The sequence below is a fragment of the Pseudopipra pipra genome, chromosome W, assembly GCF_036250125.1.
Source record: "Pseudopipra pipra isolate bDixPip1 chromosome W, bDixPip1.hap1, whole genome shotgun sequence".
Classification (NCBI taxonomy): Eukaryota; Metazoa; Chordata; class Aves; order Passeriformes; family Pipridae; genus Pseudopipra; species Pseudopipra pipra.
Window position 1 is genome coordinate 749,383 of NC_087580.1, and position 21,321 is coordinate 770,703.

General features: G+C 55.9%; 1 protein-coding gene and 1 long non-coding RNA gene across 3 annotated transcripts in view; one reads left to right on the forward strand and one right to left on the reverse strand.

The window, feature by feature from the left end:
- Nucleotides 1-21,321, forward strand: part of LOC135405804 (uncharacterized) — a 369,333-nt gene that overhangs the window by 109,302 nt on the left and 238,710 nt on the right. The gene's annotated exons all lie outside the window — the stretch shown is intronic.
- Nucleotides 13,382-16,084, reverse strand: LOC135405234 (class II histocompatibility antigen, B-L beta chain-like). The gene is given in 6 exon segments (XM_064639903.1): nt 13,382-13,547; nt 13,662-13,768; nt 14,069-14,147; nt 14,149-14,351; nt 14,978-15,247; nt 15,706-16,084. Coding segments are annotated over 6 exon segments (753 nt in total). The 5' UTR covers nt 15,791-16,084; the 3' UTR covers nt 13,382-13,538.

Below are 21,321 nucleotides of genomic sequence, written 5' to 3' on the forward strand. Positions count from 1 at the left end.
GGGAAGGGACTGGGACGGACTGGGATGGACTGGGATGGACTGGGATGGACCGGGATGGATTGGGACAGACTGGGATGGACTGGGATGGATTGGGACAGACTGGGACAGACTGAGATGGACCGGGACACCAGGATACACCGGGACCAGGACTGGGACCCAGCAGGACCCCCCTGGGAGCAGGATCCAAGCACACTGGGACCCTCCAGGAGCAGAACTGGGGCAACAGGGATCATACTGGGAGCAACTGGTACCACACCAAGGCCTACTGGGAGCAACTGGATGCCACCTAGGATATAGTGGGAGTGCCTTGGAGTCACTGGGATCATACTGGTGGAAACTGGAATGTTACTGGGGCATCTGGGAGTGCCTGGGAAGGACTATGGGCATGTAGACAGCTCTACTGGAATATACTGGGAGTGTCTGCAACCATGGTGGGGGTGACTGGGACCATACTGGGAGTGACTGGGACTACATGAAGGAGAATTAGGTCCAGGCTGGGGGCAACTGGAAGGAACTGTGACTGGATCTACAAGAGAAGCAACTGGGACTGACTGGGACTGTCAGGAGGGAAGACCAGGATCATACTTGGAGTGACTGGATCTGTGCTAGGGGCAACTGGGAGCAACTGGGACCATGATGGGGACAACTGGGATCATACTGGGATCACGGTGGGAGAAGCTTGGCCCATGCTGGGAGCAACTGAGACCACACTGAGGGTGACTGGGGTCATACTGGGATTATATCAAGAGTGAGTGGGATCATGCAGGAGGATATTGGGATCATACTGGGAGCAACTGGGAGTGCACTGGGGATGACTGGAAGTGGCTGTGAGCAACTGGGATCATGCTGGAAGCTTCTGGGGACAACTGGGAATGAGGGGGAGCACATGGAGGAAACTGGGAGCAACTGGGAGAGACCAGGAGTGACTGGGATCATCCTGGGACTGACTGGGCGCTGAATCCGAAAAATCGGTCCCAGAAACTGCTCAGAGACTTTTTTATCTTTAAGCAGCAAGGTATTTGTTTATTCAACGTTGGGAGCAAGCCAGCTCGCGCTGGACAAACTTGCTCCAAGGCTTCACACAAAATCAGCATTTTTGTACAATCTTCAGCTGTGATTAAATGCATATTCAAGTGATTCCAACATCTACCTCTGCTTATTAATAACAGGCGGAGTATAGGTGGAGCTCAGGCGGGGCTTGGGGCGGTGCTTCTCTTGGCCCTCAATCCTGAGGGGACTTCCACTCTTCCTCCATGGCTCTGGGGGCTTCAACTCATCTTCCTCAACTTGACCTTCCTTCTCTTCCATTGTTCTTGACCCGCTCCCTGAAGCTTGGAAAAAGCCCTGGCTCCCGGCCTATTCCTCCTATTCCAATGTCTCCCTGATCCTGCTGTCTCTCTAATTTATCCCCTCTAGGCCCAGGACATGTTCCTGTACTATTCTCTGAAGCTTTGCTCCAGTCAGTAGAACAGAACGAGTACAGATGGTCTTGGCTGTTGGGAGCTTGTTAGCAGGCCCAAATTTCTTAGTGAACTCTTTTGGGCCTGGCCTCCTGTTTCACCAGGGACACAGCCCGGGCCCGGGTGTTCCCATTCCCATTCCACGGGTTTGCATTCCTGTTCCAGGTGCTCCCATCCCATTCTAGTTGTTCCCATCCCATTCCAGATGTCCCCATTCCCATTCCAGGAGTTCCCATTCCCATTCCAGGAGTTCCCATTCCCATTCCACGTGAACCAATTTCCTTTCCAGGTGTTCCATCCCATTCTAGGTGTCCCCATTCCCATTCCTATTGTCCCTCCTCCCATTCCTGGTCTTCCCATCCCACTTCTGAATTCCCCATTCCCAGTTCTTGGTGTTCCTATTCCCATTCCAGGTGTCTCCATTCCCATTCCTATTGTCCCCATTCCCATTCCAGGTGTTCCCATCCCACCTCTGTTTTCCCTATTCCCATTCCAGGTGCCCCCATTCCAATCCCAGATGTTCCCATTCCCATTCCTGGTGTCCCCAACCTGCTCCCAATGTTCCCATTCCCAATCTTCCCATTCCCAGCCCAGGTGACCCCATTCCCATTCCTAATGTCCCCATTCCCATTCCAGGTGTTCCCATTCCAGGTGTCTCCATTACAATTCCAGGTGTTCTCATTCCAGGTGTCTCCATTTCAATTCCAGGTGTTCCCATTCCTGGTGTCCCCATTTCCATTCCAGGTGTCTCCATTCCCATTCCAGGTGTTCCCATTCCAGGTGTCTCCATTTCAATTCCAGGTGTTCCCATTTCCATTCCAGGTGTTCCCATTTCCATTCCTGGTGTCCCCATTTCCATTCCAGGTGTCTCCATTCCCATTCCAGGTGTTCCCATTCCAGGTGTCTCCATTTCCATTCCAGGTGTTCCCTCCCCATTCCACGTGTCCCCATTCCCATTCCTGCTGCCCCCATTCCCATTCCTAGTGTCCCCAGTCTGCTCCCAATGTCCCCATTCCCATTCCAGGTGTTCCCATTTCCATTTCTCGTGTTCCCATCCCATTGCTGTTGTCCCAATCCCATTCTTTATGTCCCCATTCCCATTCCAGGCATTCTCATTCCCATTCCAGGTGTTCCATCCCATTCCAGGTGTCACCGCTGACATTTCCCCTGCTGGTTTACCATTAAACCAGCACACCAGGTCTGTGCCCAACGGGGGTCCCTGTGGATCATCCAGCGCGGGTCCTCCCATGGCTGATGGAGTTGGAGCAGCGGCCGAAGCTCTTCCCGCAGTCGGGGCACTCGGGGCTTCTCTTACCGGTGGGTCCGTTGGTGGGAGGTCAAGGAAGAGCTCTGCCTGAAGCTCTTCCCACACTCCCCACAGTGGAAGGGCCTCTCCCTGATGTGGAGGCGACGGTGGGTGTAGAGGGTGGAGCTGTCCCACATTCCCTACACGTGTAGGGCTGTTCCCCAGTGGGGATGTGCTGGTGGCTGAGCAGCTTGGTGCTTGTGCTGAAGCTCTTCCCACATTCCAAGCACTTGTAGGGCCATTCTCTGGTGTGGATGCAACGGTGTTTGCAAAGGCTGGAGCTGTCCCTGAAGCTCTTCCCACACTCCGTACACGTGTAGGGCCTTCCCCACTGTGGATCATCTGGTGTCGGAGTAGGTGGGAGCTCTGAGTGAAGCTCTTCCCACATTCTCCACACGTGTAGGGTCTTTCCCCACTGTGGATCATCTGGTGTCGGAACAGGTGGGAGAGGAGAGTGAAGCTCTTTCCACATTCCCCACACGTGTAGGGCCGTTCCCCAGCGTGGATGCGACGGTGGGTGCGGAGGGTGGAGCTCTGCCTGAAGCTCTTCCCACACTCCCCACATGTGTAGGGCCTTTCCCCACTGTGGATCATCTGGTGGCTGAGGAGGTGGGAGCTCCGTTTGAAGCTCTTCCCACAGTCCCCACACGTGTAGGGCCGTTCCCCACTGTGGATGCAATGGTGGTTGCGGAGGTCAGTGCTCTTGCTGAAGCTCTTCCCACATTCCAAACACCTGAAGGGCTTTTCCCTGCTGGGAGGCTGCTCAGGGACCACCAGCTCGCAGCTCCGCCTCAAGCTCCGGCCGCCTTCCCGGCACACGCTGGCTCTTTCCTCCTCACAGCCCCCTGGGCTGGCTTTGCAGCCCCTCCTGCGGGGGCATCTCCGGCCCTTTTCCTCCCCGCTGCCTTCCTGCGCCGGGGAGCCCTTCAAAACAGCCTCTCCCACCAGGCTCTGCCGCCGGGATTTGTCCTCCGCGCTCTCCGGCCTCACCTCGGGGCCTGGGGCAGGAAGCAACAAGGACACGCAGGGGATTTACCTCCGGCCCACAGGGAAGCCCAAGGACATCCCCCCAACTCTGGCCCCGGCAGGACGGCCACAAAAGACCGACCCAAAGGGGCACTGACTTCCTCCTCACCTGCCTGGGGGGCCCGCGGCATCTTCCTCTTCCTCGCAGCCTCCTCCTCCATCCGCCCAAGCTTTGGGAAGCAGAAATCCTGCTGGGGGGGGGAAAAAAGGAGGTGAGTGTGTTGCCCAAGTCCAGCTCTAGGACTCACCAGGCATCCTGTGTCCCTGAAAACCTCTAAAACACCAACATTCAGCCCAGAAAAAAAGAAAACAACAAGATTTGGGAAAAAAAACCCGCACAAACTGCCCGCTAATTTGCAAAAGATCAGGAGTCAGCCAAAATAATACTCCAAAATATGAACATTCAGCTCAAAAAAACCCTCCCAGAAGTTCCGCCTTACTGCTCTCTGAACCTTTACCTTCTGGGCTCTCCCCTCTCTGGGCTGCTGGGGGTCCCGCTTAGGGATGCCGGAGCTTTTGGGGTCCCAGGCGTCCCTTCTCCCCTCACTCTCTGTTTCAGGGGGCCGGGTTCCCAGACGTTCCCCCTCGCCGCCATCTCCACTTTCTTGGCCCGGGGATCCCAGGGGTCCCCACTGCCCAGGCTCCCCCTTCTCCGGGAACCCCATTGCAGCCTCCCAGGGCTCCCGGGGCTCCTCCCTCTCCCTGCTACCCCCCCTCCAGCATTCCGGGGGTCCCCCAGCTCCGGGATCGCCCCTCTCCGCTCTCCCCACTCCGCGGCTACCGGGGTTCCCCCCCGGCTCTCACGGGGGGCCCCCAAACCGCTCTCGCCCCCCCCCGCCATTGCCGAGCAACCGCCAGGACCTTTTGGCTGCTCTTCTTTGTGCTCCCGCTCCGCTCCTCCCTCGGCTGGGCCGCCGCTTTTGGCGAGTTTCCTCCTCCGGGATCCGCCCCCTGCAGCCCTTCCCCCCCTTGCCCAGCCCCCCTTGCCCCCCTTGGGCCCCCCTTGGACCCCCCTTGCCCAATAAGTCTGATTATACAGACAAGCAATTGGTTTTAATCCACAAAACCCAAATGTAGAACCCAGCACCCTGGGCCAGGAACAAAGTGCTGTTCCTTGGGCTCCCCCCCCGAGTCCAAAGTAAAGGGAGAGGAAAATACCTGCTGGTGGGAGAGCTGTTGCAGTCTGGTCAAAAGTGGGGATTGCAGTCCAGTTGAGGGGGGTGGTCTCAGGCTGGTTGAGAGCGGTGAGCTGCACTCCTCCTCTGGTTCCCACGAGTGGTAAAAAGGTTCCGAAACTCCAGGTTTATATATTCTCCCGTTCAGGCAGGAATGCCCAGTCCTCCCCTCAGAGCGGGGAATTCCATAAAAGGATGCTTAGTTCTTCCCTCAGAGCGGGCAATTCCATAAAAGGATATGAGGATGCTCAGTCCATAAAAGGCTATGAGGGTGCTCAGGACATCCCCCCCACCTGGCAGGCCTCTCCTGACAACAGTTCCTGGGAAAATGGCATGGAAGGCTATAGAATCCACAGTTTTGGGCTACACCCATCCAGTGAGGAATCGGTCCCAGCTGTTCTAACTAGGACACTGTGTCCGTCATCGCTGCCATCATCATCATCATCGGCCTCGTGGGAGTCGGTGTCTGGAAGCTCCGATCCGGTAACTCCCGGGATGGGGGTCGGGAAGGGGCACGGATCCGCCCGGCAGCATTCCGGGGATCCTGTGCCACGGGTGCTGATCCCGCTTTCTTTCCATAGGGAAGAGGGAGGGGAATGGATACGACCCCGCGCCCACCCGTGAGTCCCAGCAGCGTGTGTGGACCCAGATCCTCTGGGCAGGGATCCCAGGATGGATGCCGGGATTCCAGAGGGGAATGGGGGCCTAATGGCTGGAGCGGGATTGGAAGGGGATTCCAGCTCAGGGCAGGATTCCAGAGTGGGCTCAGGTGGAATTGTGGACTGGGATCAGGGCTGGATTCTGGAGTGGGATTGGCGTGGGATGGATGGAGTGGGATTGGGGTGGGATGGACAGAGCAGGATCAGGAGGGAATCCAGAGCAGTTCCTACTTTCCCTGGGCTCCACAACCAGCTCCATCCCCTGGGATGGGAACAGGGACATGGTGACTCCATTCCCCGCTCTCATCCCAGCAGGAATCACAACCTTAGCCATTCCGGAGCTGGATCCACCCCTTCCCTCTCCCTGTGGAAAGGCAGGAGCTGCTGGCAGAGCTCATCCCGCTGCTCCCACCCACCCTGACCCCCCCTGCGGCTCTTCCCGATGGATCAACTTCCTGCTTTTTCCCGTGTGGAACCCAGGACCACAATTATTCCTGAGGCTTTAATTTGGGTGTGAAAATCTGCTTTGGGCAATAAATCCTGGCTCCCTCCTCCGGCATCCTGCAGTTCCTCTCTGGGAACCAGGAATAGGAATGGGGACAGGGGGGCTTGGATGGGGACACTGGGAGCAGGTTGGGGACAGCAGGAATGGGAATGGGAACTCCAGGAATGGGAATGGGGACACTGGGAGCAGGTTCGAGTCACCAGGAATGGAAATGAGGACACTGTGAGACAATGGGGAAAGGGATGGGGACACCAGGAGCAGGATGGGAAGACCAGGGGAAGGTTGGGGACACTGGAGCAGGCTGGGGACATCAGGAATGGGATGGAGACGCCAGGAATAGCAATGGAGACATTGGGAGCAGGTTGCGGACAGCAGGAACTGGGAATGGGGACACCAGGAATGGGAACGGGGTTATTGGTAGCAGGTTGGAGACACCCGAGACTAGGAATGGGGACATCAGGAATGGGATGGTCACACTGGGAATGAGAGCACCAAGAATGGAGTGGGAACATGAGGGACAAGGATGGGGACACTGGGAACTGATGAAGAGGAGCAGAGACCCCAGACTCACCTAAACCCCTCTGAGCATTGAGGGCCAAGAGAAGCTCCGCCTGAGCTCTGCCCATTATTAATATGTATAGACAGATGTAATCGCATGAATATGATTTATCACATTTAATCACATATGAAACTTGTATAAAACCTCTGATTTTGTGTGAACCCTTTGAGCAAGTTCTCTGTGGTGCAAACCACGCTCGCTCCCGACGTTGGCAATAAATCCCTTTGCTGTTCAAAAGATCCAAAACTCTCTGAGCAGTTCTTCGGACCGGCTTTTTCAGCATCACAGAGGCAAAGGCACAAACTTAGGGATGCCCTCAGAGTTCAACATTCTCACCAAAGCTCCCCTCTCAGCTTCCTTTACACTGACCTCTTCCTGCAAGGACCTCCTTCCCATTCTGCTGATGCTTCTCAGGTTGTGTACCACCCGGAAAAAAACCAAATGCCAAGGGATGTGCTTAGATTCACCAAGGATACAGCCCACCAGAATTAACATCTGATTCAGACTGGCAGGAAAATGCTCACCTGGCTCCTCTGCCCCCCAGTGCCCAAAGCCCACCCACCGCTTGCATCCCACCTGGAAAGAACAAAAAGACGCTCACAGAAGGACCTTTGAAGAGAAGTGCCTGTCAGAACTGCAAGGAGGGATGCACAACAATCTCACGTGGGGGATATTCTCTGCTCTGCCCTGCAGACCCTCTTGCTGGGGTCAAAACTCAGCCTCTCTGCTTCCCTCTCCTGAGGGACTTGTTCTTAGACATCCCTTTCCCCTCCCGGCAATTCCGAAGCCTGTACCCGTCTCTCATCCCCTCTCTGCCTCAGAGCCCTCAACTTCTCTTGCAGAGAGCTGGGCCTGTCAACCCACCTGCCAAAAGCAGGGCCCTTGGGCTGCCTCAGAGGTTCCTGCACTCGCCCCAGGCCCTGCCCAAGGCCCTCCCATCAGGGGCTGGGCCCTGGGGGCTGGGGGAGAACCCACCCGCGGCTTGGCCGTTCTTGCCCAGCCCTGCTCTGGCCCAGCCTCCTCCCCCTGCACACTCCCCACTGCCACAGCCTGCGCTGGGGCAGCAGTTCCTTCCTGGGCCCTTTCCAGCTGCCCCATGGGGACACTTCCATTTTCTGGGCCAGGCCCCAGAGGCAATCCCAGCCAGTCCTGCCCCTCGTCCCCAGCCCGGCTCACTGACTCCTGGTGGCCCCTGGAAGCCAAGAGCCAAAGGCCGACCCCCCCAGAGTGCAGCCCCACCCATCTGCACTGGGGCCCCAGGGCTTCCCCTTCCCAAGCAGCCCCTGCAAAGCCTTGTCAGAGAGAAAACTGGGTGACCCGAGTCCTGGATGCTTTTAGGAAAGAGGTCTGAACATTTCTTGAAGAATGGAGGGGGGTGACATTTTTTATTCTTGACCTTTCCAGTTCTCCATTTGGGGGCAGGATGTCCTCTGGGCCAGTGTTTTGTTCCCTTTGCAGTGAGTGCAGTCTCAGAGGGCTGAGCCCTCTCTGGCTGGGCTTGGCCTCTCCTGCAGAGACTCAGGCCTGGCTGGGCTGCCCCAGGCAGACGCTGCAGGAAGAAGAGCTCAGGCCGCCTGGCTCTGGTGTCCCTGGGGCTCAACCTGTGCCCCATTGCTGTGCAGGGGCTGAGCCCCACCTCTGCCTCGGGGCCTTGGCCAAAGGGCTGGCAAGGAAGAGGCCCAGCAGCCTTGGGGCCTGCCCAGCTTTCCTCCTCCCTGGGGGCTCTCAGTCCTCCCCTGACACCGTGTGGGCCCAAGGCCTTGCTGGCTTCGGGCTCACGGCCCGCCGGCACCATCCCAGCGGCCTGACCCCCCTCCTTCCCCTCTCTCCAGCCTCTCCTGCCTTTTCTGGCAAGGGGCCATCCAAGGAAAACCCCGCTTCTCAGCAATGGCACCTGTGGCACGGCTGCAAGGCTCGAGTGGGCCAGGCAAGAGCAGGAGCACCGAGAGCCTGAGGAGCCAGGAGATGCCCTGGCTGGGCATCGTGCTGCTGCGGGACGAGCTGACACCTCTGCACAGTCTCTGCCCGTCCCTGCCAGCCGACTTCTGCCCAGGCTCTGGGCACGGGGACGCAGCACTGACAGTTTTCAGCCACCGCACTGTTCCACAGAGGCTGTGATGTCACAAGGCCCTTGCCTGGCAGCCAGGAGATGGGCAAGGCAAGGCAAGGATGGAGCCTCTGAGCCACCAGCAATCTGTCCCCAAAGGCTGGGCTGGCACAGAAGCCCAGAGTCCCTGAGGTTGGCAGAGACTTGGGAGATCAACCGGCGTCCAGCCTACGCCCCATCCCCAGCACGTCAAGCAGACCACGGCACTCAGTGCCATGGCCAGTCTTTGCTTAAACACCTCCAGGGACGCTGACTCCACCACCTCCCTGGGCAGCCCATTTCAATACCTAATCCCTGTTTCTCTCCAAAAAGTCCTGCTCCTGTCCCTGACAAACAGCCCCTGACAGGCAGGTCCTCGTGTCCTCTTGTCCTATCGCCTGTTGCCTTGGAGAAGGGGCTGACCCCCACCTGGCTCCAGCCTCCTGTCAGGAAGTTGTGGACAGGGAGAAGGTCAGCCCCGAGCCTCCTCTTCTGCAGGTTGGAGAAGCCCAGCTCCCTCAGCTGCTCCTCACAGGCCATGCACTGCAGACCCCTGCCCAGCTCCATTGCCCTGCTCTCCACCCACTCCAGCCCCTCAAGATTCTCCCTGAATTGAGGGGCCCAGAGCTGGACACAGCACTCCAGCTGTGGCCTCACCAGTGCCCAGTCCAGCAGAAGCATCACTGCCCTGCTCCTGCTGCCACACTCTTTCTGATCCAGGCCAGTCTGCCCTTGGCCTTCTTGCCCACCCGGGCACCCGCTGGCTCAGGTTCAGCCACTGTCCACCAGCACCCCCAGGGCCTCTCCCACGGGGACCCTTTGCAGCTCCTCTGCCCCCGGCCTGGAGCTGCAGGGGGTTCTTGTGGCCAGAGGCCCCAAAGGCACCAAAGGCACTCTTGAACCTCATGCCCATGGGCTCGGCCCAGAGGTCCAGCCTGGCCAGGTCCCTCTGCAGAGCCTTCCTACCCTCCAGCACATCCACACTGCAAGCCAGCTTGGGGTCCTCTGCCAATTTGCTCCTGGAAGACTCAATGCCCTCCTGCACATCCCCACGAAAAATAGGCAACAGGACTGGGCCTGTTACCCAACAAGTTCTAGTGCTTGACAAAGGAGCCCACCCAGCAGTGGGGAGAAACTGCTGGCAGGAGATTGAATGGGGGCAACAGACAATGGATGATGGACAAGTTCTGGGCCATGGCCTTTTGTTAGAAAAACAAAGTAAAAGCTTAGGGCCTGCCATATTTCAGTGGTCAGAGACCTGGCAGAGAAATCTCTTTTTGAGACCTGGACACCAAGAAGGCAGAATTTCTAAACCACAAAGACCCTTAGAGAAACCAGAGACAAAGACAAAACTAACACAGTTACTGAGGACAAAAACTGTGGACTAAGTATCATGCAAAGTGAGAAATCAAGAGCCAATAGAAGAGAGAAGAAGAATTCCTGCAGAGAACTGGTAAGCCAATGGACAGGAATTCTTTTGTCTGCTAAAATGTAGAAATAGTTAAAAGTTTTGAGAACTGATGTCCAGGTGTTAGAGAGCAATTCCTGTGTCCCTTCAGCACTGAATGAAGTAGGGTCACCTCTGGAACCCAACCAACTGCTCAGAGATTTTATTCCCCGGCTTTCACTGACAGTTTCTGGGGACCCAGATGAGACAAAGCAGCGCCGACAGGGCAGAGCAGAGGAATCGTTGGCCCTGCAGCGTGTACCAAAGGAGTTTTGGGGAGATCTTCCAGTTCCCTGGTCTGGAGAGTTCACCACGCCTTCTTTTCTGGGAAAAAGAACAGGCCGTGAATTTTGGGTCCTTGATTTTAAGGCCTTTTGCCTGCACATAAGGCACAGCAATGGGAAGGATGCAGCGTGAGGCTGAGAGGTTTCTGTCATGGTTTGTGGGCTTGGGTGAGATTGGGCCAGAATTACAGGACACCTGTAAAATCTGGGCTTTGGGAAAGGTTGGGAAGGGTTGGGAAAGGTGTTGAAAGTGTGGTTTTCCCTGAGGTGTTAAACATGGGAGTGGGTCTGTCTTTCCAATTCCCAAGAGAAGAGATCCCAGAAAGCTCCCCTGCAGGTTGTGTTTTAGGGAACAGGAGAAGAGACCGAGGGTAAGGGGTTTCTTCCCTGGAGGGCAGGGCTGTCGTTCACTCGCAGGAGCCCTGTGCTGAAATTGCCAGTCCCACTCCCAAAATTGAACACGGACAAAGATTCCTGCCAGACAGAAGGCGGCAGGACAGAAAGCTCTTGCTGCTCATGGAGTGCCCAGGGTGTCCCACCAGCTGCACCTGAGCCCTTGAGGCTCTAAGCTTTCATTCCTGGGGGAAAGGGCTGTCCTTGGCTTGCAGGAGCCCTGCGCTGAAATTGCCAGTCTGACTGCCCAAACTGAACACAGCTGAAGATTCCTGCCAGACCAAAGGTGGCAGGACAGAAAGCTCTTGCTGCCCATGGAGTGCCCAGGGTGGCCCCCCAACTGCATCTGAAACCCGAAGGTTCCAGGCTTTCTTTCCTGGGGGAAAGGCCGTGACATCCCAAAGAGTCCCGTGGCAGACAGGTGGGGCTGCACTGTGGGGGTGTGAGGTGTTGGTTCTTTGGTTTCCAGGGGCTATTCCAGAATGGAGAGGACAGGCTGTGACATCACCAAGGGGCCCGTGGCACATGGGTTGGGCTGCACTAGGGGCTGTGAGACATTGGTGTTTTGGTTTCCAGCAGCCATTCTGGAATGGAGGGGATAGGCCGTGACATCACAAGAGGGCCCTTGGCACAAAGGTGGGGCTTCACTTTGGGGTTGTAGGGCGTTGGTTCTTTGGTTGCCAGGGCCCATTCTGGAATGGAGAGGACAGGCTGTGACAAGAAGTGCCTGTCAGAACTGCAAAGACGGATGCACAAGAATCTTATGTGGGCATATTCTCTGCTCTGCCCTGCACACCTTTGTGCTGGGGTCAAAACTCAGCCTCTCTGCTTCCCTCTCCTGAGGGACTTGTTCTTAGACATCCCTTTCCCCTCCCGGCAATTCCCAAGCCTGTACCCGGCTCTCATCCGTTCTCTGGCTCAGAGCCCTTGTACTGGGATGGAGTTGTGATGATATTTTTGGTCTGTGTTTGGCCTTAGCCACCTGCAGTAGTTTATAGTTCTTTCTGCCAAGTTCACTGATAAAACAGTAAATTTGACCTTGGAGGGAGAACTTCTGTATAAACTTTTAATTGGTCTCCTGTGATTGGTTACTGGCTCGTCAAGGGCATTTGGATGAGAAAGTGATGATGAGGTGAGGAAGGCTCGCCCCCAGACTCAATTGGGAAAGACCCCCAGGACTCACTGCGCCTGCGTGAGGGGATTTCCAAAGTTCTCACCCATGCACAGAAGGGGTGCACTGACATAACCAAGGGGGTGGGATTGGGAACCCCTGACGGGGCGGTGCTGGCCACTTTTATACAGCTCAATGAACTGTATAAAAGCAGACACGCTTTCCCTGCTGGGGGCTGGCTCTACACGAAGGACCAAGTTGCTTTTAGCGGGGACGCCTGCTGGAGTGGGAGCCTGCCAGCCCTCCGGAACACGCAGCTGCTGCAGAGAGGCTTTAGAAGTGGTTAGAGTGGGTAAGACTCTCTTATAGGTGACACCTGGGTGAGTAGGGTGCTGTGCCTTCCTTTTAGGGTCTTTTTGTTCACTTTTCTCCTCCCTAATCCCTTTCTCTTGAGTGCCTATGTTTTCACTGTTAGCCACCTTTCACAATAAATAGTTACTTTCTTAAGTAGCAATGGTGTCTAGTTTTTCACCTTCCAGTATCTCTGGGACCTTTTCCCTCCCTGATACACGGCATGTGCCTAAACCACCTTTCTCCAGGATTTTGTAGTTCTGGGAGTGTCCAAACCCCCCTGTTCCCAGGATTTTTAATGTCTGAGAGTGTCCAAATGCCCCTATTCCCAGGATTTATAAAGTCTGAGAATATTCAAACCCCCCTGTTCTCAGGATTTCTGGAGTCTAGGAGTGTCCACATCCCTCTTTTGTGATATTTTGGGGTCAGGGAGTGTCCAAACCCTCCTGTTGCAGGGATTTTTGAAGCCCCCCCACTTCTCCCCAGTAACCAGAAGTGCAGAGAACTGGGAAGCTTCACTGTGTGCGGGGAGCTGGGGCCATGCTGGCAGTCCTGGTGGTGCTGGGAGCCCCCCCGGCTGCGGGCGAGGAGCTGTGGGGTGAGCGGGGGGAAAGGGGGAAAAGAGGAGGAAAGAGGGGCTGATGTCCCACATCCTCCTTTTCCCCACCTTTCTGACCTCTCCCACCCCTTTCCCATCATTCCCCACTCCTCAGTCCCGGCTTGCCCCCGTCCACTTTTGGGGGGTTCCACTCCCCTCCCACTGAATTTGGGATTCCCAGCACCTCTTTTACAGAGTTTACGTGGGTCCTGGCACCTCTTGGGGTCTGCTGGGTGCCCCATTGGGGTGCAGATGCCCCCACAAAACCCCCCCAAGAACGGGGTGACAAGTGGAGGACTCAGGAGGTTCCCCATTCCCGATCCATCCTGGGGCCGGTTCTGCCCCCCTCAAACTCTGCTCCCCCCGCGGTTTCCCCCCAAGTCACCCCCAGCCCCTTCTCTCCAGTGAGCAGGACTGCAGAGCACTGAGAAGCTTTACTGGGAACACTGGGAACAGCTGGTTAGTGCGGGAAGAAATGCAGGGAAGGGGGGGACATGCAACCCCCCAAAATCAGCACAGGGTCTGGGGGGTCCCGGCTGAGCCCGAGGCCACGGGGAGGGGCTGCGGCCACCGGCGGCTCAGGAGCTCTGTGGGGAGAGAAAAGGGGGTGAGAGAAAAGGGGCTGGGGGGGCAGGGGGGGCCCAGAGGCTGTGGGAGAGCAAGGGGGAGGACACGACCCCCATTTGGGGACCCCCCTTTACCTTCTCCCGCAGGTAGAAGCCGAGCCCCAGCGCCAGGAAGACCAAGCCCAAGACGAAGCCCCCGACCCCCACCAGGATCTTGCTGCGGACGGTGTCCGGTGGCATCTCTGGGGGGAGCCGGGGGGTCAGCACCCCCAAAACCTCCTCCCACGCACCCCCCGGCACCCCACAGAGCCCGGCCCGCTCTCCCCCAGCCCACCCGGGGGTCCCTGAAACCTCCTGCCAGTCCCTTCCCAGCCCCTTTGGGATCCCACCAAGCCCCTCCTGGCCCCTTTAGGACCCTCCAACCCCCCTCCCATCACCTCCAGCACCCACGAAACTATCTGCAAATTCCCCCCAGTTCCCCCCACTGCCCCCGTCCCCCCTGCCAGTGTGCTCCCCCCTTTGCTGGGGGGGCCGGGCCGTACCCCAGTGCCGGCTGAGGGGGTGCTCCAGGCTGACGTGCTCCACCTGGCAGCTGTAGGTGACCCCACGCCAGGGGGGGGATTTCCAGCATCACCAGCACCTGGTAGCTCCAGTCCCCGGTGTGGACCATGTCGGTGGCCATCACGTGCTCCGGCAGCTCCTGCCCATCCTGGAACCACCTCACCTGCACCGGCGCAGAGTAGAAATCCATCACGGAGCAGAGCAGGCGGCCGGGGCCGGGCTGGGAGCTCGACGGCACCAGCGAGATGGACACGCTGGGGGGCACTGGGAGGGACGGGGGAGACACTGGGCTGAGCTGGGGGGCACTGGGAGGGAGGGCAGAGGGCTTGGAGGGCAGTGGGAGGGACTGGGATGGCAGTGGGAGGGAGTGGGAATAGAGTGGGGGAGAAGGGGCTGGGCTGGGGGGGCACTGGGGAGAGAGTTGGGAGATGTGGGAAAGAAGTGAAGACGACTGGGAATGGAGTGAGAGGGTCTGGGAGTGGAGTGAGAGGGTCTGGGAGTGACTGTGAAGGACTGGGAGTGACTGGTGTGGACTGGGAGTGACTGGTTTGGACTGGGAAGGAAGCGCTCGGGACTGGGAGGCTGAGTCCTGGAGAGGGAACTCTTTGGTTTGGGTCTGCCTGGCAACTGGAGCGTCATCAGAGAGACGCGCTGGGATTGGCTGAGGGGCGTGAGCTCGGTGGCCCCAGCGGGGTGGAGACGCGGGGGGCACTGGGAGAGACTGGAATGGACTGAGAATGGACTGGGGGGCACTGGGAGGGGGCAAAAGGCCAAGCGGAGGGGCACAGGCAGGGCTGAGGGGTCTGGGGTGATTCCCAGGGAGGGTTTGAGGGGCTCCAGGGTCATTTCCGAGGCAGGGGCCGAGGGGACCCGCTCTGCCCCACGCTCACCTCTCCTCTCCACGGTGAACGGGGCATCAATCTTATAGTTGTGCGGGCAGCACGTGTCCACATGAGACCGTTTGTACTCCATTATTTCCGGTTTGCTGTTCAAGTGCCTGGCCTGGATCTCCCCATACGGGGTGTCCCCCACGTAGACCCCCACATCGCTGTCAAAGTGCATGTACTGCTCCCGGTTGTAGATGAGCTTCTCGAAAAACCTCACCTGCTCGGTGCCGTTGATGAAGTGACACTCGGACTTTCTCATCAGCTGGAACACCCCTGTGTGTGCAGGACACGGGTCAGGGGGTGCCCTGTCCCCCCCCCATGATCTCCCAGCCCCCCACAGCAGGGTGGGAGCTCAGGGGGCCACCCCGGACCCCCCTTTCGAACCCCCCTCTGCCCCACGGACACCCCAGCACCGGCTCTTGGCAAAGGGGGGAACCCCCCATCAGCCCCCCGGGGATGGACAGGGGGACTGGGGAGCCCCACAATGCGGATCCGACCTCCCCGAGTCACAGGGAAATGCTCCAGGGCTCAAGGGACACCCAGAGACCCCCATGGCACCCCTCTGCCTGCTCTCCCACACCCCCTTGCCCCCCTCTCCCACCACTTTCCCACCGGCCCCAAAATCCCCACACACCCCCCCCGCCCTCACTTTTGGGGCTCCTACCCCCTCTTTTCCCCCCTCTTTCCCCCCCTTTCACACCCCACCCCCCTGCCCGCCCCCCCCCGCTCACCCGACAGCTCCTCGCCCGCAGCCGGGGGGGCTCCCAGCACCACCAGCACCGCCAGCACGGCCCCAGCTCCCCGCACACGCTCCATGCCCAGCGCCGGACAGCTGCTGACAGCCCAAAACCAGCCGGGCGGCGCCGTTTTGGGGGGTTTGGGGCGCGCTGGGCTTGGCTGAGGGCGCAGTTGGGGCCCTTTTTTCGAGGCGTCTTCCCGGCGACTGATGAGTCATCAGCGCGGCGCGCTGGGATTGGGCGCGGGCGGCGTGGGCGCTTTGGGATTGGCTGAGGGCCGTTGGGGGCCCCCGCGGCAGCCCCGGGGCTGGGGGGTTCGGGGGGGTCCGTGGGCTGCGGGGGAGGGGGGAGCTCAGGTGAACCCAAAAATGGGCATCCGGGGAGTGCAGAGAATTGGGAAGCTTTACTGGGAACACCGGGAGCAGTCAGCTGGTTTCAGAACAAAAGCAGGTACGGGGGGATAAACGACCCTTTCCAAAATCAGCGCGGGGATGGACTGGGCGGTCCAGGCTGGGACGCTCAGTCCTCCAAGGACCCCCCGAAATCCCTTTCTCAGCCTTTCCATTTCCCCGCAAAGCCTCTCCCATCCCCAAAAGACTCCCACAAACTCCCTCCCAGTTGCCCCCAGAACTCCCCAAAGCCCCTCTCAGCCCTCCCAGCACCCACCAACCTCCTTCTCAGCCTCTCCATTCCCTCCCAGACCCTTTCCCTTACCCCCCAAACTCCCTCCCAGTTCCCCCCAAGGCCCCCAGAGCCCCTCACCCCCCTCCCAGTGTGCCCCCTGTGCTGGGGGGCCGGGCCGTACCCCAGTCCTGGCTGAGGGGGTGCTCCAGGCTGACGTGCTCCACCCGGCACCGGGGGGGATTTCCAGCATCCCCAGCACCTGGTAGGTCCAGTCCCCGTTGCCTCAAGAGAGCACAGAGGAAAAGACTCCAGGCCAGGGGAGTGGATGAGATGAGATAAAGAGAGCAGGTCCTTTAGTGGAGCCTCAGGCCAAGGGAACACACAGGACGGGCACCCCCCAGGCAGTGGCTCTGGGATTTTAGAACAAGGTCCATCCAACCCCAGATCTCTCCACCCCCCACTTCTGCCCCGTTCTGCCCCCGACACACCCCTTTGGGAATTGGGTAAGGGATAGAATGCAGCTACATTAAAATCTACAATCACTACACCACTACTTCTAAAATCTACCAAAGTTAAAAATTCCAAAAAGCTCTGAGGCATCACACCTCTTCTTTTACAGTTCTATCACAACTTTTTATAAGTCAATCGTATTATATTATAGAGCTCCATTTCTATGTTGGGTAGGTACACCTTTTATATATCTTCATATACCTTTATATACCTTTTATAAACCTTTTAATGCCTTATAAAATCCCAGGGACCTTGCTTGGAACTCCCTGGATCCAGGGACTGAGAGGATCTCCCTGAATAACACTTTCAGTGGGCACTGGAATCCTCAGGATCCTGGAACCCCTGGAGCATCAACAGCTTTGTCCCTCCAAGGGGGTCCCAATTTGTTTCCAGTGGTTCAAGAATACAAAATAAACCAAATACCTGTTTCCAAAACCAAATAAACCAAAGACCATTTCCAGAACCAAATAAACCAATGAGTCCAGACTCCCAAATTAAGATCCAAAATCATGGCCAGGTTTTGTGAACGAAGATTTGGGAAGGGCTCTGCTCACATTTGCTACAAGCACACTGGTGGCTAAAGAGGCCAATACGAGACAGACACGTCCAGTTGCAAAAGGCAGAGCAGAAAGACTCCTTGGATGGGATCGACAGGACACGGTTCTTTCTGCGTTGTCTTTTCTCCTCGATGGTGATCCTGCTGCGTTCTCAAAGGAAGCAGCAGCGTTAGAGATGGGGTGTCTCCAGACCTCCCGACTGGAGGCCAGAGTAGACCAGTGATGAAGATCAATGTGGCCAAGGCTCAGATGTTGTTTCAGGCAGTCCTTGTATCTCCTCTTCGGGGCTCCTCTCTTGCAGCAGCCGGTGGCAAGTTCACCACAGAGCACGATCTTGGGGAGGGGGTGGTTGGTCCTTCATCCTGGAGACGTGCCCTGCCCAGCACAGCTGTGTTCTCAGCAACATGACCTCAATACTTGTGACTGCTGCCTGTTCTAGAACAGATGGATTGGTCACATCATCTGACCAGTGGATGTTTAGGATTGTACGGAGGCAGCGTTGATAGAAGTGTTCCAGGAGTCGCAGGTGGTGGCTGTAGATGACCCATGATTCAGACCCATATAAGAGAGTAGACAGCACAATGGCTCTGTAAACACTGATCTTTGTGCTTTTCTTCGAGTGTTTATTTTGCCAAACTCTTTTATGGAGTTTTCCAAAAGCTCTCCATGCCTTTGCTAACCTGTTGTCCATCTCTCCATCAATCTCACCATCCAAGGAGATGAGGCTCCCTAGGTAATTAAACTGCTGGACTGATTTGAGCTCTGATTGGCCAATGGTGATGTGGGAATGATGGAAGACTTCCTGAGGTGCAGGTGGATAGAGAACTTCTGTCTTCTTTAAGCTGACTTCCAGCCCAAAGAGCTCAGCAGCCTCAGCAAAGCAGGATGTTAAACGCTGCAGAGCTGCTTCTGTGTGAGCGACGAGGGCGGTGTCATCAGCATAAAGCAGCTCCCGGACAAGATGGTTTAAGGTCTTGGTGTGGGCCTTCACTTGCCTTAGGTTGAAAGGGCTTCCATCAGTACGGTATCGGATGTAGATCCCGTCCTGATCATCGAGGTCTGCCATGGCCCTTTGGAGCATCCTGCTGAAAAAGACTGTGAATAGGGTTGGAGCGAGAACGCAGCCTTGTTTCACACCATTCTTTATTAGAAAGGGCTCAGAAAGTGCATTGCCATATCTGACTTGGCCGTGCTGATCCTCATGGAGTGAGATGATCATTTTAAGGAACTTGGGGGAACAACCTAAACGTTCCAAAATCTGCCACAGACCTTTCCTGCTCACAGTATCAAAAGCCTTGGTGAGGTCAACAAAGGTTCCATAGAGACCTTTGTTCTGTTCCCTACACTTCTCTTGCAGTTGTCTGAGAACAAACACCATGTCTGTGGTACTCCTGTTGACTCTGAAGCCACACCGACTTTCAGGTAGAATTCCTTCTGCTATAGTGGGTATTAGTCTGTTCAAGAGTATTCTTACCAGGATTTTGCCAGCAATGGAGAGCAGAATAATACCACGGTAATTTGAGCAATCTAGTTCGCCTAGTTCCCAATGGCATACCACAAATTCATGACATTTGGCATGGAGTGCAAGGCCCCCATGTTTCCAGACTTCAGTTGGGAATTCCATCAACCCCAGCTGCCTTGCCGATTTTCGCCTGCTGTATGGCCTTGAGGGTTTCTCCTAAAGTAGGGACAGTATCCGATTTGTATTTCACCGCTTACTGTGTGATGGACTGAATTGCTGAGTCTTGGACTACACAGCTGGTACTGAAAAAAGTCTGAAAGTGTTCAGATCATTGATTCAGAATGGAGGTTTTATCTGTTAGAAGTGTTTGACCATCAGCACTGAGTACCGGGCTTTGGACCTGGTATGCAGGCCCATATGCTGTTTTCAGAGCCTCACAGAATCCTTTGTGATCACCCGTATCTGCGTATAATTGAATTTTTTCAGCTAGATCAATCCACCACTTGTTCTGGATATCACAGAGTTTCTGTTGGAGCTTGCTGCATGCAAGAGGAAAAGCTGTTTTTCTTGCATGACAGGACGGCAGTGCAAGGTGTGCTTGGTGGGCAATTCGCTTCAGAGAACAGAGCAGAGCTGTTTATGTCCTAAAATGCCCCCATATGAGCAGGAGGCAGGAGCAGAGGCACTGTTCACGAGTGCCATTGTTGATTGTCTTCATCAGAGAGCTCCTGAAGTGCTGCTGGGGGGACGGTAATACAGGACCTGGACATCAGGTTAGGGCAGGGGCATAAAAAGGTCACCTGAGAGGTGTAATGCAGGAGTAAATGCAGATACTCTGTCTGGGTAAGGGATACAAGGAGCCTCCCCAAGGATGACAGGGATAAAACCAGCTGCTGCAAGACGTGATGAAAAAAGCCATCCAAGCAAAGTCATGCCCGAGCTGGATGCCCCAAGTCTAAAAGAAGAAACACCTCGGAGTGGAGCAGGAGCCATATGAACTGTGCTGAGCTGGGCAGGAGTGAAACCACCTGTCCTGAGAAGAACTGAGTAAAACTTGATGCCCCATTCCAGGCAGGGGCCAAACCAGCCAGGTCAAGTGTTGTTAAATAACAACCAGCTGCATCCTTGGCGCATGAGAAACACTATCTGCCTGCTGAGCAGAGGTTACACCAGGTGTCCAGAGGACTGCCTGTTGCTAAACACCTCTGAAACTGTCGGGATAAATAGGACCCTCTAACAAATTGGCTTTTTAGTGTTAGAAAGCAAGGGATTACTTTTATTTGCAGCCCTGCGTGTGCATGTGGCTGACAAAAATCCTGCCTCCGTACTGACAGCAAGACATCGCTTTTCACCTATTTATACAGATTTGGCAAACAAAGAAATTAATGTTCATTGCTTCCAAATTACATCACTCACTCCCTTTCATTAATTAGTATTCTATGTGGGATTGGTTATTAATTTCTCACTTTCTACTGTAATAACTTCATATCTTTAATCTTTTTTGTATATTTTCCCTCCCCTAGGGATTTTCTGACACAAATGCTGAGCCTTTGTTAGTCTTCTTCTTTAGCTGCTGGTTTCTGCAGAAGGTCCTTGTAGTCCATAAATCTTGTGTTCCAGATCTCCTCCTTCAACAGGACATCTTTCTCTGACAGGCTTTCTCCACTGAAGCATAACAGGGTTAACTTCAACAAAACTTACAGTTTTAGGACTTTTCCCAGGCTGTGTTCTCCCAAAGGAGCTTATGACAATTTTTACTCCATGCTGGCTAAAGTTGATTTAAGGCTGAACGCACCGCCTATGATGTGTGTTAAAAACAACTAATCAAAAAGTTAATTAGGAACACTAAAAAAATTAGAAAAGTTTTATGATTTCCAACAAGCCCAAAACAACATAGGCCAAGTGCAGCAGGGACAGAACTGTCTCTATCCATTGATGCCAGGAAAAGGCAACAGTAGTAAAACTCAACAGCCACAGGTGCTATTAAGCCGGTATTTGTTTATTTCGGCGCCAGACGTGCAGGGGATAGCTCCGCCTAACGCGCGCGTTCCCTCACCATCCAGAGTGGGAGTCTGGCTAAAGCTGCGGCTGATCAAAACCTAACCCACCCTAGCGGCAGGAGTAAATGGGAAGCTGCTAAAAAGCCATCCAGGAACGTTTTCAGAGCTTGAGGACAAGACAGCAGCTGGGCGGGGGCCAGCAGCCAGCCAAGGTCCTCCCAGCGCAGCCTCTGAAGGGTTCCTTTGGCAGTCCCAGTTCAGGGTCAGCCCATGGTTGTACCCTGCGGGCAGATGAAATTAATTGGAAATGAACCCATAAGAGTCCAGGTGCTTTGCTAAGAGTCTCCCTGATAGAAGTGGCAGTGAAACCCTCAGCGTCTTGGGGGCCAGAAAAGCTGTGACCTGGCTCAGTTACAGCCCTGAGCAGGCTTTTACTCCTCAGGCCGTGTGGCTCAGG